The following is an 18,546-nucleotide window of genomic DNA, read 5'->3' as shown; positions in this document are numbered from 1 at the left end:
ACCTCCTGCACACACCCATTAGACGCATTTTATATCTGCACAGTCACTGAGCACTCTGAGGTGTGACCCAGTCTGTCTGAATAATTTACCTGCTGACTGAAGCAGCACATCCAGTACAAGAATTTCACTGGTTCTTGGCCAACAGCACAGCAGACAGAAAGCTCATTTGGTTGGTAAATTCAGGGAAATCTTGCATTACTCAACAGAAGTCATGTGAGCATGTGAGATTTTCTGGAAGTTTGGAGGTTTGTAGGGGGAGTTGTTTGTTTGCAAAACGCTGCTGTCATCTGAAAACCTAGCTGCTGCAATCCTGTAATTTTCATGTTTTCACTGCTGTTGATGAAGTACATATTACTCTGCGGTAGGCATTATGGTCTGTAGTCCTCTCGTAGTCTGAGCCAGGAAGTCAATCATGATTTTTAATGACTATCATCATTAAAATGTCCCAAGTTAAAATACCTCAAGTGCTAGTTTAAGCTGAGTATTTTCACATCTGTCTAAATGATGTTTGTCACTGAAAACATGTATGGTTCAAACAAACCTACGAGAAACAGCTCTTCACACCTTTTGCCAAAACGTTCAAGTTTGGCTAAAAATCTGCAGGGATGTGGGTGTATGACGGGTTTTACAAGAGAAATGCACCAACCACAGGATAACATGGCTTTATAGGCTAAGCAGATCTGAAGCAGGTGTTGCAAACACATGGCACACCTTAAACCACTACAAGGATACCCAAGTTTTACCACAAGTTTACCACATTTTTGTCAGCAGACCAAGTAAACCACAGGTGGTTTTAGGAATAACCTAACAATCATCAGCATCGCTTAGTCACCAGTACCCACAAACAGGTTAGGTACAATTACAACCTCATGAGAGCTCAGGAAAAACCTGGTTAGCTTTGAGCATAATGAAATAGATATCCCTGCGACACTTGAATTGGGTGCACTGAATATTGCTGCTAAATTATGAAAATATGATGAGAATTAGTGTCAGTTCAATATAAATAAAGACAAAATGACTCATTCATCTTGCTAGTGAATGACGCAGTGAAATCAGCCAAAGTAAAGCAACAAAACATTCCATTTATTTACTCATTTCATTGTCCATTAATCTGCCAGTCATTTTCTTGATTGGTTGAATAATTGTTTTGTGTGTCAGACATGGAATAATAAAAATGCCAACCGCTATTTCCCAGAGGCCAAGGTAATGTCTTTGTTTTGTCTGACTAACACTGCAATACACCAAGATATTGAGTTTTCTATCACATAAGAGAAAGAAAAGCAGAAACCCTCACACCTAAAAACCTTCCAATTTTGTCAATTTTGTTTGAAAAATTACTAAAATACTTTATTAATCATCAAAATAGTTTCTGATTCAATTTCTGTCCAGTTGATTAATCTGCCAACACTTTTCTATTGATTGATTCTAGTGATTATTAAGAGCTCCCAAACGCCATCACACTGACCTTGAACTACACTGGGTCTTCGCTACATATTAACACTACACCTTCTCTTCAAACTTTACAGGCCGTGTTCCTGTTGACCTCTGTGTTTCTCATGAGATGGACATAAACAGGGCTTGACCCCTTGTCACCGTGGTGACCAGGTCTTGGGAACCCTGTCACCACGGAGACTCCATCACCTTCGCTTCCTGGCTCCTAATATGGCTGTGTCATTCACACAGGGCTTCCTGTTGTGGGGTTTGTTCGGACTAAGGAAAGCTTTGTTTCTCTCTTTGTCTCACATTTATTTCATTTTTTTCTGCCCCTCACATACACACAAACACAATTATACATAAACACACATGCACCTAAGTATCCATTTGTACTCAGAAAAACAAGACACTGAGCAGACAGAGCACACACACAAACACATACAAAGGCACATACACAATACCTGTTAAAACAGTGGCACAGTCATAAAGTAGGAGACAAAGCGGCAGATAGGAATCTGTCTGTCTGTAGGTTTGTCAACATCAAAACAGGAAAACAGTTTCTAGTAAACAGTTCCCTCACACACACACACACACATACACACACACAGTACAGTAAAACAGTCTCCACCTAGTAAATAAAGACGTCTCTGTTCCCACACACACACACACACACACACACACACACACACACACACACACACAGACACCTGTCAAAATAAAAAAATAAAAAAACTCACAAACACACACACACAGCTGAGTTCCCACACACCCGTAGTGCTGTATGTGCAAACACACACATACACAGGGAACAATACTGAGAGAATCAAGACGCAGGAAGTATTTTAGAAAGAGAGAAAAAGAAAGAGTGCAGCAAAAGGAAAACAGAGAGAGCGAAGGAGTGTGAGAAAGGATTGAGATCAAAGAAATTGAAAAGGAGAGGGCAGACAGAGAGAGAGAGAGAGGATAAGGTAAGAGAAGGAGAAGGAAATGTGGAGGACAGAGAGGGAGAGAGACGGCAGGACAGAGAGAGCGACAGAAGAGGTTCATATTCAGGCTGTCAGACGATTGTAGATTGATTGTGGGAAACAGTCCACTCAATCTATCATCAAAATGTTCATTTTTACTATGCACATTTCCTCCACACACACACACACACACACACACACATACACATACACATACCCACACACACACACACAAACATACTAAAAATGGAGCTCAATGTGTGACTGTTGGGAGCACAGACTGCCCATTCATCTCAACCTCTACGTAGACTGTGTGTCTCTCCACGTCGCCCCTGCACCGACAGTAAAACTTTCTGGCTCCAGTTGTTTGTCTGATTGTTTGAAATCGTCACTGGAGGAGAACGGTGCCTTGTAGAATCACATGACCCAGAATTTAATGTTGGACTCAAAAGGACAATTACTTTTCCCCCTTAACATTAACCGCTCTTCCGTATACCTACAGACTTTTATTCAAAAATACATATTTACTGCACGTTTGTCGGTTTGTCTGTTTTGCACTTTTATTATTTGTTTTGAAATTTTTTCCCACAGCTACATGAAGCTTGGGAAAAACAAAAACGTCACAACTGATAGAAAGTGTGACCCCTCCAATCACATAAAAACAAAAATAGGTAGGTACATAAATCAGCTGACTTGACAATGTACACACTATTGCCAGCTTTAATCAATACATTGAAAGACTGAAATTAAGTTTGAATAAAAACATATGGTGACTTATTAGTAACCTGCTGGAATTGATATTGTTTATCTAGGTGATGTCTGATTGATAATCAATGACAGATGTGCGACGTCTGTGCAGAGCTGATGATGACATCAGTTCTCAGTCTGCTGTGACGGACAAGAAGTCGGAACCGGTTTAACTGCTGAGATGTGCACTTACATTTCTTTTGGTTGAAAAATGCTCATACGGGAGGGAGACCATGATTCATGAAGTGTATCCAGGGTTAAAGGATCATGACATGAAGATGAAATGAGCAAAACAAAACATGACTCCAGTGTTTGAGCCTTTCTTACTTTCAATAATATCCCATGAAAAACTAAAATCAATAACTAATTGATCTTACTGACACATATTGTTTGTATATCCAAAGACTAATTTATCTGATTCCCCTGTGCCACAGAAGTCTATTGTTGTTTAAGAGCTATTAAAATATCATTAATGAGTCACACCATTGCAGTGGGTGACATGTCCATTTATTACCATGCACATTATACATTATGCACTATATTTATATTCCACCACTGAAAGTAGCTACCTTCAAAAGCTCGACTTACTCATGTTTGAGTGATGTTTGTTTGCGGAAATCTAGTGTCTACAGGTTCATGAAATCATTTCATTTAATTTTTTAAATAGAAATATACATTTGTGATCTTTTTTTTTTAAAATGTGCATCTTCAATAGGAATCAATGAGTGCAGGGCTAAGAGCCATAGAGAGGTGAGAGACAGACGAACGCACGGTTGGTTTCAGTCTTATCATTTCATTTTTCTGACCCTCCACCTCTTTGAATCTTTTACTTCACCTCTCACAGCGATGTTGTGTTTCTGCCGAATACACAAAACCCACCAGCGCCCGATCCTCACATCTACATCTTCCCTCTCTCCACCTTCCCCTTCTCCTCTCTCACGTAATGAACTGAACGTGAGCATCTCCTCCTCGACAAACAAAACCCCAATATCTCCTTCCAGCTCTCATAAACTGACTTTTTCCTGATGAACCAACAAACATCAGCTTCATCCTCTCCTTCTCTCCCTTCACCTCACCTCTCTTTCTCTCTCTCTCTGTTCCCATTCTCCCGTAAACACAAAACAATCCTTTCATATCCTGCGTTGGCGTGAGAAAACCACAAGAAAAATGACAAGCGTCCCCGAAAAGAGCCAGAGAAATGGTGCGAAAGTGAGAGTGGGGCAGAGGTCACGAAAGGAGAAAGTGGGCAGGAAGGAAGGAGGGTGAGAGCGAGAGAATGAGAGACAGAGAGCACGAGGAAAGGAAAGGAGGAAGCAGGTGTTTTTGAATAAACAAAACATATGAACTGAGTCAGGTGTATTATTCAGAGAGGAAGAAAGAAAGAAAGAAAAGGGAAAAACATGGGTTGTGACAGATGGTTCATGGGAGCAGATTTAAAATATTAACATCATTATTTCATTATTGATAAGCATCTAGTTGTAGGTTTTATGCCAACACTGAGGACTGCAGAGATTTTCTTAGCACACACAGGCCCATCTCTGTGTATCTGCAGCTAACTGCAGCACTTTTGCATTTTGCTGTATGTAAACATACAATCCACCATCTAAAACAAATGCAAACGAGCAGCTGTTGCAGCAACAAAAATTGATACCTCGGACAGGTGTTTGAGACAACAATTAAATCAAAGGTATCGATTTCTGATGCCGTTAAAGGTTTGGTTAAGTCAACAACATTTGTGTGTGTATCTGTAGGGAAAGCAAATGCTTACTTTTTTATATTCTTCAATTATCTAAGAGAGTGTATCTCAAAAAGATTACAGGTTGTATAGTTTTGTTCTAATTTATAGTCATGGTGGACTTACAGTATTTCTCCTAAGTCTGCTTGCCTACCTTGACTTCCGTCAGTGATTTACTTCATTTCCCAGAATCCTCTTCAACACCACTCCCTGTGCTTTGTACTAACGCAGAGTAGAAAACAAATTCTTTTCATAATTTGATCATTCGAACTGAGTTGCAGTCACTGACCATCACTACGCTAACGCATAACTGATCAGATTAATCTTTAGTTCAGATCAGTATAAAACTAGGCCTGTATAAGTTCTGTTCATAAGGTCATTGACTCAGCAGCTGCCTATTTGTGGTGTGATCAGATTATAACTGTTCCTAATGCTTTTCAGTGAGCTTTCAGCCAGGAAGAAACAAACCGTATCATCATAAACCCAATGTAAAAAGCTACTGACTGGGTCACTGAGTCAACATCTGAGCATCCCTGATAGAGACAGTGACAGCAACATCCCAACTGAGGACGCTGTGTCTCACAGGACACCAGTAAAAGCCCCAGAAGTTACAGTGACTGGAGCCACGGTGATACACCAATGACCTTACGAGATGTTTAAATGTAGCTGGCTACATTTTATAATCCTTTTATCTCATCTTGTGTGTGTGAAAAAAGCTAAGCCTTTCGTCCCATTGTTAGATGCAAAATTGTTACTTTAATATCAGAGCTTTTATTTATTCAGAGGTTTACATGTAAGACAATTAGTCAACTAATTAACTAGTGGAATGACTGAAAATTAATCTGCAACTATTTTAATCATTCAATTAATTTTTTTGTCTTTTTTTGTTACAATTAATAGTTAATTATGTGTTGCACCCTGCATTTTTGTGGTGAATTTCATTCAATTTGTACATTCATTTCTGGTTGTCTGTAAAATAAATCGTAATTAATCCACTGCGATTAATTAAGTTGTAAAACAAAAAGTGAAGTCGTAAAACAAAAGACATTAGTTCCAGTTCACAGCAGTTACATGCATTTTATAGGCACTGTAAATTGTGGAGCTAACAGCTTTCTCACCAACACAGAACATCCTGTAGATATTTGTGAAACCTAGTGACCCAAACACTGTTGAGATAATAGCAAATAAAAAGGTAGCAGCCTGTGCTACTTGCTAACTGCAGCCAACATTTATGTTTACAAGGATAATGAAGTGAGAGAAGAAAAGGACAGAGACAGAGGGAGACAGACAGTGGGAGACAAAAGAGTGAGTCATAATACTTCCCAGCAGCGAGAGATGGTGTGAACATCAATCACACAATGGGCGCACACACACAGTCTCCAGTGCCCAGACACACTCCAGCAAATGCAGACACAAGGTACACAAGCAGCACAACCAAGGTCATCATTAACAAAGTGCCTTGTTGAGTGATGTAAGGTCGTGTGAAGCGCAGATGATGACAAGAAGCTGCTAATCTCATCAACAACAGTTGCAAAACACCTCGAGAAAATAGTGAAAGCAAAAAGAGGATGAGTTCTGATTATTTTTGCATTTATATGGAAATTATTGCACTGAATAAGAACGAAGCCCAACCCCAGTGTGCGTGAATCCTCGTAGTCTGTTAATGTCATTTCTTAGAGGACACAGAGGATGGGCTTTAATTTGCACATGCACACATACTGCAAAGTCAGCATCAACACACACACACACACACACACACACAATCCTGTTTTACATTGAGCAGAAACTGGTTTTGCACCTATTTCCCACAAAACAAGAAGTGCAATATCCAGTAAATGTGTGAGCGTGTGTGTGCATAGGGGCAAAAAAAAAAAAAACACCCAGCAACCATTCCTCTCTACGCAAGAGGTGGCATTAAAATTGCATGAAGCCTGCATGTATCCATATGCATAGGCACACACACACACACACATACACACACACAGCTGCTTCTAGTCAGCAGAGTTATGTAACACCACTGCAGTAAACTGACCTCCTACTGGGAGAGAGAGAGAGGGAGAGAGAGAGAGAAAGAGAGAGAGAGGTAGATGGAGAGATTGCTACTGGGAAATCTGGCAAATGATCATCTGAATGTATCAATTGTGTAAATCTATTTATTTTAATGCCTCTACCATTGGCCATTCACATTAATATCCAACAATATCTAACTGACAGCAGGAAGGCGGGCCTCTGTCTGTGACTGACCTATCACACACAGGAAGCTCACACCAGCATCAGTGACTGCCCTTTCACTACCAAAGAAGTGATCAATAAAGCCAATCAGCAGTGATCAGTCAGTAATCTTACGTAGACACAAGCAATGTAGGTCATGGTGCATTCAGGTGACAATTCAAAACGTCACAACTAATTACGAATTTGGTTGGCCACAAGTTTATGAGTTAGGATGTTTCCCTTCAACAAATAATGGACACACTGACAAACATTTACTAAGTATATGAAACATATCAATACAACTTCCATTTCTCTATCCTGATGTCTTTTAAGCACACCTTCCCAGCAGCTACTTTAGGGTTTTCCATGAAATCTACCAGCAGATACTTGGAGACTTTTTTTTTCCATTCTCCTTCAACCACACTGATACAGATCGCTTGTGGTTCTTGTTCAGGGAGAACAAGGCAAGTGACACAACCAAATAAAGTATTAAACAGTGTGGGTGAAGATTAGGTCTGCAGCTAAGCCTAGCATTCACATTTATGTTCTTTTATTCATGTGAACAGTCTCTCAAGTCAACAAATAAAAGGATGACACATGGCTGAAAATTATTTGGCAGTAATAATAACTACCTCACAATGCATGTACTTTGCTAGGCTTCAGCTGACTCACTCTAGCAGTTGTTTATCTGTCATATATTTTCTTTTCGGTCGAAGATTCTAATTCAGCCAGAAGGACATACTTGACTTTACTTTTGAAAACTTTCTCAATTTGTTTTTATTTCAAGTCACGCATGCAAATGGAAACTATGATAATAAATTCCTGGAGTGTGGGTGAAGCATCATGAGGGACCTTCACCTTACTAGCTGGATATATGAGTCTACAGGATTAATCTGTCAGTATTCATCCATCCTCTCTCCCATTTATACACTGTCAAAGTCACAAGTGTCAGTGAGAGAGAGCAGATGTTTTTATACTCCCCCTTTTCAAATACACACACTCCTGCACACACACACACACACACACACACACACACACACACAAACGCACACATAAAATAACCCTGAGGCCAGCCATTACTGGCATGCTGGCTGGCTGCTATTAGGCCTGTGGTGTGTGTTTATGTGTGTGCGTTGTGCTGTTAGGTTTCATAGATTTTCTTTGACTGACTGACTTTGACTGTAGTGTTGGCTACTACAGTCCAACTCATTGTGTACTTTAGATTTTTTAAAAATAGTAATAAATGTCAAGTGGAAAAATAACACAGAAACAGTAGTAATTCATTTGGCAAGGGGGTAAGGGATAATTCTTCATGCTCACAAATATGGTTGTGCGCTCTATTTAAGATAATAATTAGCTAATTAATAATTAATATAAGATTTTTATCTTTGATGGAAATGTCTTTGCTCTCATTTGGCAGTCTCAGGATCAGAATGTGGTTTTGATTTATCAGTTCATAATGTGAGCTGTGTCAGAGAGCTTCACAGTGATTCAATCACCCTTATTTGATTCAGCAGCACTTTTATGTCCCATTAGCCTTGTGTTGAGATCACTGCTGAGCACGGAGGTTACTGGCTGTGATGTTCTGGACAAGCTGGAGGTGAAGTGTTAATGGAGTGTGGCTGTAGTGTTTATCACCATGTTGGGCCGACTGAAGGCCACATGAATCTAAACATCTGTGATGGGGGCTCAGTGACCCACATGAGCTACGTGGACCTGCACCCTTGCAGGTATCTACACAAACATCTAACTTATTACAACAACACATGGCAATGCTACCTGGCTGTTTGTAATGTAAAACAATTAACTCATGCATCATTTCACATTTGCTAAAATTCCTATTATTTGATGTTTATTTGAATATGCCAGATTTTGCACATGAAACATTCAATCACATATTGTGACCAAACATATTAAATCCAAAGTGAGTCTTTGGGCTCTACCTTAACAGTCCAAAGCGCATGGTGTAAAGGGTATGGCACAAGTGCATTCAGTTTGTGTCCATATCCACTGCGGTTGCTGCATCAGACATGTGGTCCAACAGGGTTGTACTTCGTCTCTTAATTATTCATGGGAGTGTTTTGTGTGAGGCTACAAGCGACAATTACAAGATAATGGTGAATTCCAAAATGTGATGTAACGGCAGAGCAGCATAAAGTTTGCTAACACTTGTAATGCAATTCACTGTGGCTGTGGTGACTTTTGAAGAGCATCATATTCTGACATTTAGAGACTCGACTACACCCTTTTCCATTTCTCTTCAGGATCTAAATGTCAAATATCTTATGCGCTTATAATCATCTCATAGTTTAAGTTATTTTTTATATTATATTATATTTTATGTTTTTAACTCATTTCACTTTGTGTTTATATGAGGTGTTCATGTGCTTTGTATTTGATCCTGTGTTCCAGTTTCACTGCTGCACAATTGATTGCCCTGTGGGGATAAATAAAGCTAAATTATTGATTTATCAAAACAATAGTATCAGGACACGAGTGAAAATAATTAGTTTTAGACCTCGCTAAAAGAATTAGCTTCCCCTGATGTTTCTTTGTCCCTTATCATCACCTGAGAGCGCTGGTGGTGGTTTGTTTTTGATGACTTCACCTCCCTGGGGAGGGGGGGGGGGGGGTTGTGCTGACAAACAAATACACACAGTCACACATTCAGTTCTGCATTCTTCACATATCTTACACTCACTAACAGCACTCACATACCTAGCTTATCGCCTGTTGTGTGGAAAAATATGCACACCCATATGAATGCACATAACATGTCTTTGTTTCAAAGACTTAAGTATTTGCTGACTCTGCATGTACTGAACTTCACAAACACAAACCAACACACAGGTTTTATTACCTGTACCACTCATGGTCCACAGACCACATTTTGGGAAGCACTGGCATCAATGACTGCATGCTAGTGTTGCTGTTTGTCTTGTCTTTCACTGCAGCAGTATAACACCCATAACTCTGCCCGTGTCGGTGATGTTAATGCAAATAACCCTCTCTGAAACCCTTTTGTGTCTCAGTGTGTGTACAGTGATAACATTAATAAATGAATAAAGTTACTGCAGCCCTTACATAAAGCGCTATAAATAGAAAGGCTTTAAATAACTGACTAGACTGTTGTGTTTGTCTCTCCCTCTGCCTGTCTCTCTCTCTGTACAGACACAGGCAGAAGAGTAAAAAGATAGTGAAGATTGTGGTTAAAAGGTGTCGCAGACTGGCAAGAATACAATTCACACTGTCATTGGCTTCTATTTCTCACTTGCTCTCCCTTTTTCTCTACATAGGCTTTTTGTCTTTCTCACATATTTCATCTGCTCCTTGAAAAATGCCCGTTTCTTCTACCTGCTGCAGCCATGCAACAATTTCAAAACACATTTCATCCATATATCCACCTGCTCTGTCCTCTATCTAGTCTGTCCCATGAATGACTGGGTCAGATTATGGTGATTAGTCACTGTGTGACATCAAGCCTGTCATTTATATAACCCTGTAGTACACTGTCTGCAAGGTCATCTGCTAGATTAGACCAGCTAACATGATGGGATCACTCAGTGGATTAGGTCACCTGGCATGCTGGCATAAACAATGGAAGATCAAGCTGGTTGCTGCACAATAAATAGCATGCTATTTAGCTTAGCATGCTAACAACAGCATTAGAAAATTGACTGTAAATATCAGTATGGTGCTAAGGAAAGTGATAAATGTAGCTAAAGCATCACAGTCGCACATAGAAAAACCAGATGGCATTTTGTATCAGACCAAATTTAAATAACAAGCTGTAGATTGAAAGCATAATATCCAAGAGTGGTACTTGTAAACCTCAGGCTACGTGTGAGCATCTACGAGCTAACATTCAGCTATCACGATGCATGTGATACCAGAGCTTTTCAGGTGGTCCACTTCATAAAAACAATCTGTAAGCGCTGCTTACAAATGAAGGCATGGTCACATTTCACAAATGATTTGGCAAATTACAGGCAAATTTGTGACATGCTCATGTGTGGGTCACAAAGAATGACAATGGTGCTCGTTTTGACTTGCCAATGGTTTTTAAATTAACATGTTCAGGTGTGGTATGCAAATATTAACACCGTGTGGTGTTTCAGAGCAGTGGGACGGTCGGTCAAGGAAATCAAATGAAGTATAGACACTAACACAGTGATGCGAGGCTTTCACAGAACCTGAATGAATAGAGGGACATTTCCTGTTGGATTGTAGTAATCTCCTTAAGTAAAGCCAAGAAGGCCTCCAAAGAAGGATAACGATGTTGCAGAGCTGCCAGCCCTTGACTGTTTTGGGTACCACATTGGTGGCACAGTTGCTGCTTCTGCATGTACAGCTACTGTAGTTAGTCAAGCAAGCCAATGAAAAGATTAAGAATAAACAAGTCTAATGGTGAAAAAGCAACCTTTGTGTCACCTTCAGATTATGTTGATCCAAATACCCAGACAGACTAATGTGGTTAGAAGCAAACCTTTGACAAATACATCGAATCAAATTCCAAACAGAGTCTTTGAATTCACTCTTAATATGACCTGATCTGCAAAAATCAGCATCTTATCAAGTCATTTTTGTCTGTTATTGAGGCCCGATGGTCTTTTCTTTAAACAAGTAGAATAATCTACCAGTCCCCTGTGATTATTTCAACCTGTTTCCAAAACAAAAATTAACTTGTAAATTAACAAACTGATGTACTAGAACAGAGGGAAGGGTGAAGATTTTTACAGTCTCAACATTAAATGGATGAAATTTAACAAACGCTTCACTCTACACTGGTAATAAATGATATCCTACTCTCAGAACTTCAAAGTAAAGTATGAGGATATTGGCTTAGTGTTGTAAGACAACCCTAATTTCTGCTACTGTAAAATTAAATATACACGTGTTAATTCATTTGACTCTGTAGTTCTGCTCAATCTCTGCAGGTATTCTTCAGTGTCTGACACCATCACTAATCTGAGACTCGTGAATGTCCTTTAAGAGACGTCCCTGCTGATCCTGTTGTTTAAATAGAGCTGATGCGACTTCAGTGGTAAATGAAGCAACAAGGTTTTGTTGACAGCTTTTTTTCCCTCTGATCTATCCTCAATCATTATCATGATACTTTTAACAGCTTTTTTCCTGTGTTACTTAAAGCTCACTTCTGAGAAAGCTTGTTATGTAATGTACCATGTCCCAAACCAAAAAGAACGACACAACACGCCATCTGCACTCATCACCTCCTCTCCTCGTCCTTTTTCCATTCACTCCTTTCAAAGGCTCTCCTTTCCCTCCCTTTCTCCCGCTCTATTCACTCATCTCTCTTAATCCCGTTCCTATCACTGACTCGATCTCTCTCGCACGCGCTTATCTCACTGTTAGCTGCATTAAGTCCTTAGTTGATGCTCTTACTGAGGGCGACTTTCAATAAAGGCAAACAGTATGACAGGCAGAATGAAACAAAGCCACTGCATGGGGAGTCAAATATTTACAAAATGACCCTGAGCAGCCCCTGAAAATGTATTATCTCAATCATTTTCTTATTTTGACTGATTGGTTCCTACTTCAAAACATTATATTCTGCCTGAGTTAGATCAGTTTTGATTATTCTTACCTGACAGATTTATACCAACCAGCACTTTTCTATTCAAGCTGCACTGAGGTGAGCCTCTGAAAGAGCTCAGGTATGTGGTGGTTTCTTTTATATTCATATGAAATACATTTCCATTTGTTTTTATCTGCATTTGGACCCCAAGTCCTGACAGGAATTAAGTCCACCAATAAACTTTCTTGACGCAAAGTACTGCACGACACCTTGTTGAGATTTGGGCAGTGTGCCAGTCAGCTTCTATGCAAGCCTGTGCGACCTATAGTTACCCATGAAACACTTCTCTCTGCAGGTCTGCAGAGATGTTTACACGTATCTTCGGAGAAGCATAATTCCAACTAATTAACACTTTGTGTCTCTCTTTTCTGTATCTATATCTGTACTAAAATTGAAATAAAAAAAAACAGCAACATGTCTGACTAACTGGAAGAATCTTCTTCACTCCACCAGTATGTTTCGCTGCTGGGCCTTCATCAGGGTGACTTAAACTGAATTAAAATCACTCCTGTGGAGGCCCCGCAGCTTCTTCCAGTTAGCCAGCTAACGTGGCTGATTTGTTTTTTTCTACATTTGGTCTTGCATTACTACAGTATTCTTTTAGTCTCACTGACAAAGCTCTGATTTGGAGATTTGTGCTCCAACCAAGGAAAATAGTCATCAGAAAGAACAACACCAGACCTATTTGAATTTCTGGACAAATCAGAATTGTGGCCAATTGTGGTCAAGACCCAGGCTAAAAGAGCAACTGAGAAAACAGTTGTCTTGCTAGTTTGTGTTACTAAGACAAGGAAAGAAATATAGGAATAATGCTAAATTTGGATGGGCAACGAGAAGCAAGAACTGTAAACTGTGAGGTACACTGTATGATTTTATCGCCCTACTGTCAACACCACCTGGCCCAGACTGTGACAGAGATAAAGTCTGTATCCTAATATGACTGACTACTGCCAGGAGCTCAGAGACTGAACAGAAAAGAGCTCTGCGTGCTCCCCACAGCAGACCTTGTAAGGCAGAAGTTTCTTATCCTTTCTCTGGGTTGTGTAAATATGGGCTCCTTGACCACACTGTGTCTGCTGAGCACACACACACACACAGACACATGCACTCCCTCTTTCTCTGACCTCAGTGTTGTGGGGTTGCACACACAATGGTTTCACTCAGGGCGAGCCAGCCAGCCAGCTTACCAGCTATCCAGCTAATTCCAGTAGCTACAGTCAGTCTCCAGCATGCATGGAGCATGGCAAAGAGTTGGGGGGGGGGGGGTTGAAGTTGGTCATGATTGGAGAAAAACATGGGGGTGGGGCAAACACACTCGGTTTGGCTTCTTATTTGAAAGCATACAACTTCAATTGTTGCTCACACAGCACATAAGCCATTTTTTTCTTCATAGTTTGTTTCCGCATTGCTTCCACCTTGTTTGTTCTGTCAACAGTTTTTCAACTCTGTTACAATGGTCCTGTCAGCACTTTTACAATGGTGTTTTATGGGGAAATGGATTGGGGCCACAAGGGATTTCTTTGTTGCCATACTGCAACTGGGACAAATTGGCAACACGGCCGTCTTGCCACGTCCAGCTCTCTTAATACGTCCATGGTGCTAACTAGCATACACAGAGAAGAGGAAATCTCTCCATTGTAAGTCAAATCATATGTGGTGTTCATTTCCACTTTGGACATTACTACCCCACCAATCATTCTAAAACATTCCACACTACATTTCAGTCAGGAGTATTTTAGCCTCTTGCAGCACATTGTTTTGGTTTTACAGACCACAATTTAACAATTCACTGTCAAAGTTAGCAACTTCGTGGAACATTTAGCTTTTAGCTTTTTCAATTTAGGAGCAAGTGCTCCTTGCAAAAAAAAAAAAAACTGTTGAGTAGATTTAAGTCACTGATGCTAAGTAAGATGATATTCATTGAAATGAGGGGTATTATGCACACGTGCCACACAGGTAGGTGGTGGTGGGGGGCCTGCACCTGCTACTGAAAAAAAAATCCGAGAATAAACACTGCAGGAGTTGGTTGGAGCTGGAGCTAAAAGGAGAGATATAATTGTACTTAAATTCCACAGGTGACCAGAAACACAACTTGAAATGAAGGCTAATGTGGCTGTGTCTGGTGGAGGTGTGAATAAGTAACTGTTTGCTAATACATTCAACAAATCAACCTAAAAGATGGTGATATGTCAGGGTTTTCTTGCTCCCAGCCTGAAGTGGTCAAAAAATAATTTATTGTTGCTTTAAAATCTGTTCCCACAACAAAAATGCTTAGCGCTGTTATATTCAACAAAGATACTTAACAATGGCTGTAATCTGAACAGATCTACTAAATCTAAATCTAAATCTATTTTCAGGTGCAGTCATGCTGCTTGACAAGTATATCGTGTTTAAGATCTGGGCAATACATCATAATTCATTTGTATGGAAGGCAATCCTCTCTCCCTATGACCAGTATGAAAGGTCAAAATGAAAGGCAGTCAATTAGCCTGACACAAAGAGACTGAAATGACAGGATTAACTCTCCACATTAGTGATGAATCTCAGCTCGACACCAAAGTCACCACTCTGTCTGCTTTGGTTTTATTTATTTCATCTGACTAATCTGTAGCAGTTGTACCTCCCAGCAGTTCCAAAATCTACTAAGAGGGGCTCAGACATATCCTGATGTAAAAACGAAATAGGTCAGCACAGCTAAATCAGGGCTAAAATTAGGAGAAAGAAGCACAGAGCAACCCCCCTGGTCTGATACCACAGGAGAAAAGCCTGATACATGGTTACAGTAATTATGGTTAAAAAGGAGAGATTTTTTCCATGAACCTCCCCATTATTTTTTAAGGATTATAATGGCTTTTGCTACTGCTGACTGCTGCTAACTTCTTAGATATTAAGTTCTGAATGAAGCTGAGATCTTTTAAAGCTCCAACGCTTGGCAGACCATTGCATCGTCCTTTTCAAGTAACAGAAAACAGGAAGCAAGTCTCTCAAAGCCTGATTCCCTGCGGTGGCTCATCCTGAGTCAGCGAGGAGTCACAGTGGTCACAGAGTGACCTGCCACTCATGTCACCTTGGTTACATAAGCTAGGAGATCACTACGAGATCACATGGCATCAGGGAGGTGGAAGGAGAGATTTGGAGAGAAAAGGAAGTGGGGGTGGTGACTTGAAATTGTAAATAAGATTATGACACCTTCAGACTTTTATCTCTCGTTCTCCCTCCCCTTTTCCCCATGTTCCCTTCTTCCTCTACTCCTTTTCACTCTTCACACCCTGTGTGCATTCCCTATGGGCTCCAGGGTGCTCCACACAAAATTGGATTTTATGGCGTTTTTTCAAAGGCTGTCAAAGATGACACTGGGTGCAAATGACAGTACACTCGGTATGACTGGAGGTCGGTCTGTGTGTGTGTGTGTGTGTGTGTGGGTTGTGTGTGTGCTGTGAGTCACAGTTCAAGCAAGTTAATCTCCTGGCATATCCTGTGGATGTCCATGTGAACAAGGTGAACGGGAGATGGGACACTCAGATATTTTAGCTGCCAAGGTGTCTTCTTAAATGCCAGAACAACATCAGGATAAACAACAAGACTCCCTGTTGTTGCTCACAAACTATATTATGTGTACAACTTCTTTTATTTCTATATATTTCTTCTTATTCCTGTTTATATGGATGCCATGGTCTTCCTCTGTACAAACAAATTCTCAGTTTGCAACTTCTCCACTGTGAGGATGTGCTGCTTTTCTCTTTTTTAATATATATTTTTATAAAAAAAATACCTTTAGCTTTTCAACTGTTGTTTGGATATTTATGTATATAGTTATTATTCAACAACAAAAATAATGATTAGTTGTAGCTCCTTTTAGCCACAAACCTTCAAGTAAAATATCTGAATAAAACAGATCTGATAGGAGTACAACTGTGCATTAATGTGTCTCTCAAATATTCACGTGCAACAACAAAACATTTAAAGGTTGTTAAAAATATTTCTCCTCACAGGTGATTTCAACAGTAAATAGCAAAGGAGTGAGCATTTTTAACCTTTACCATGTAGGGTGGACCTTTTCTTTCATATGGAACAAGTCAAAGAGATGCTGTTTTCAAACTGATGTCATATGTTGTATATGTTTGTTTTAATGTAATACAATTGAGTTTTTATCTGTGTTTGAGTTATTAATCTGTGTTTGTGGACTCTCCACTCACCTATCTGCAGCAGTACAGGCGTCACCAGTGCTGTCTCCATGGCGTAGCAGAACTCCCGGCCGAACATCACAGCCCCGTGCATCACCCATCTCTTCACAGAAATGCCCTCTATTGATCCTTCGCTCGCTGACTCCTCCCCACCCCGACCACCTCCTCCGCCTCCGCCTCCTCCCGATCCATCCGTCTCGCCTGCTGCTCCTCCTTTGTCCTCGTCCGAGCTGGAGTTTTTGTTGTTAACCCCGCCCACCAGAGATCCGACCTGCATAGCGTCAGCCTCCGTGTTCTGGGGAGGCATGGTGGAGGGCATGCACGCAACAAGAAAACAAACACACCCTTTTCTAATACACAAATAAATCTGATAACAATCACCTGTAGCTACCAAACAAAAAACAATAACACTTCCCTGCTTCCACAAACTACTCGTATCAAGTTACTTGTAGTTACTTTAAAAACTAGTAGTGACTTCCTAGAAGTAACTTAATTACAATCTTAACAAGCTACAAGTTACAACTATTACTGCTTTAGAAGAAAAATTACCTGTTAAAGGTGTTCAAGAAGTGATGGAGTGCTAATACCACTAGAATAAAAACAAAAAGACTATAATCGATAGTGTCCCAGCATGCGAGGTAATGTAATGTATCTAAAACTGGGTCCTGCTAAAATTAAAAAGGCTGTGGACACTAAATAAATGAGGAAACACTGATCTACTCTCTATAGATTTAGCATAAATCTCAATTTCCAGATCTGCTAAAGTAAAAACAAAAAAAGTCAATCAGCAATCATTTGTCCGCTAAACAAGTTGTCCTGACTTGTTGCAGCTTCAAACTCAACACAGTTTTAATCCACTTCTTGTCGCCTTGTCCCCCCCCCCCCCTCGAGAGTGGAAAAAAACAGAAAATCAGCTTTCCAAATGCTTGTAGAAAATCCCAAAAGTGAAGGAAGCAGTTGAATTTTCACAGGAAGATTGTGCGGTACATTCCAAGAGTGAGTTAGTGCGTTTTGCTTCTTTGTGTGTGTGTTTGTCAGGTGTGTGAGATCCTGCTGGAATACTCTGTCAGCTTTATTTGGTATGTCGATATGTCAGTGTTTACATGCCTGTTTGTGTCTGCAAGTGGTGTGTTTGTGTGTGTGTGTGTTTGTGTGTGTGTGTGTGTGTGTGTGTGTGTGGTGTGTGTGTTTATGGCTTTTTTGTCATTGAGGTTTCTCCCTCCTTTGTTTTACTGTCTATTATAAGCAGTAAAAATCCATATAGAAGACCATTCAGTGAGTTCCAGAGTCATTTTGTGTATGGAGGGCTGTATGGAGGGCTGGATGACGGAGTGGGTGGGGACACGGGGGGAGGGGGGAGGAGGAGGTGGAGGGCAGGCGGCGATGGTGGGCGGAGCTCCTCTGAAAATCCCCATCGATTGGCTTATCAATCTGGAGGAAAAACACCGGCAGGATGACGACCAGCAGGTGAGGAGGCAAACGCAGGCGTCCCATTGGTCAGGAGGAGAGATGAACGTCAAGTTGGGTGAGAAGACAAGGGGAGGAAAAACACAGAGAGAGACACCAGTGAGTCACAGCAGTTGAACTTTCAAACATGTATTTACCAGAGTGTGGGAGCTCCGTCTCATGTAAACAAAGAATTGCTGTATTGTATTTTTCCTGTCATACAAGTGT

At 40.4% G+C, this 18,546-nt stretch overlaps 1 protein-coding gene across 1 annotated transcript in view; it reads right to left on the bottom strand.

Annotated features, from left to right (window-relative positions):
• The window catches only part of LOC139633693 (solute carrier family 45 member 4), a 53,369-nt gene that overhangs the window by 14,666 nt on the left and 20,157 nt on the right, over positions 1-18,546 (bottom strand). Inside the window, exon 3 of the mRNA XM_071499537.1 lies at positions 16,885-18,303. Within this exon, the coding sequence (XP_071355638.1) occupies positions 16,885-17,191 (307 nt within the window). The 5' untranslated portion in view covers positions 17,192-18,303. The remainder of the gene's footprint in view (positions 1-16,884; positions 18,304-18,546) is intronic.

The sequence above is a fragment of the Trachinotus anak genome, unplaced genomic scaffold (assembly GCF_046630095.1).
Source record: "Trachinotus anak isolate AG129_WGS33_773 ecotype Australia unplaced genomic scaffold, CSIRO_AGI_Tana_v1 ptg000016l, whole genome shotgun sequence".
In the NCBI taxonomy this organism is placed as follows: domain Eukaryota; kingdom Metazoa; phylum Chordata; class Actinopteri; order Carangiformes; family Carangidae; genus Trachinotus; species Trachinotus anak.
This window is presented reverse-complemented; position numbering and strand designations above follow the sequence as displayed.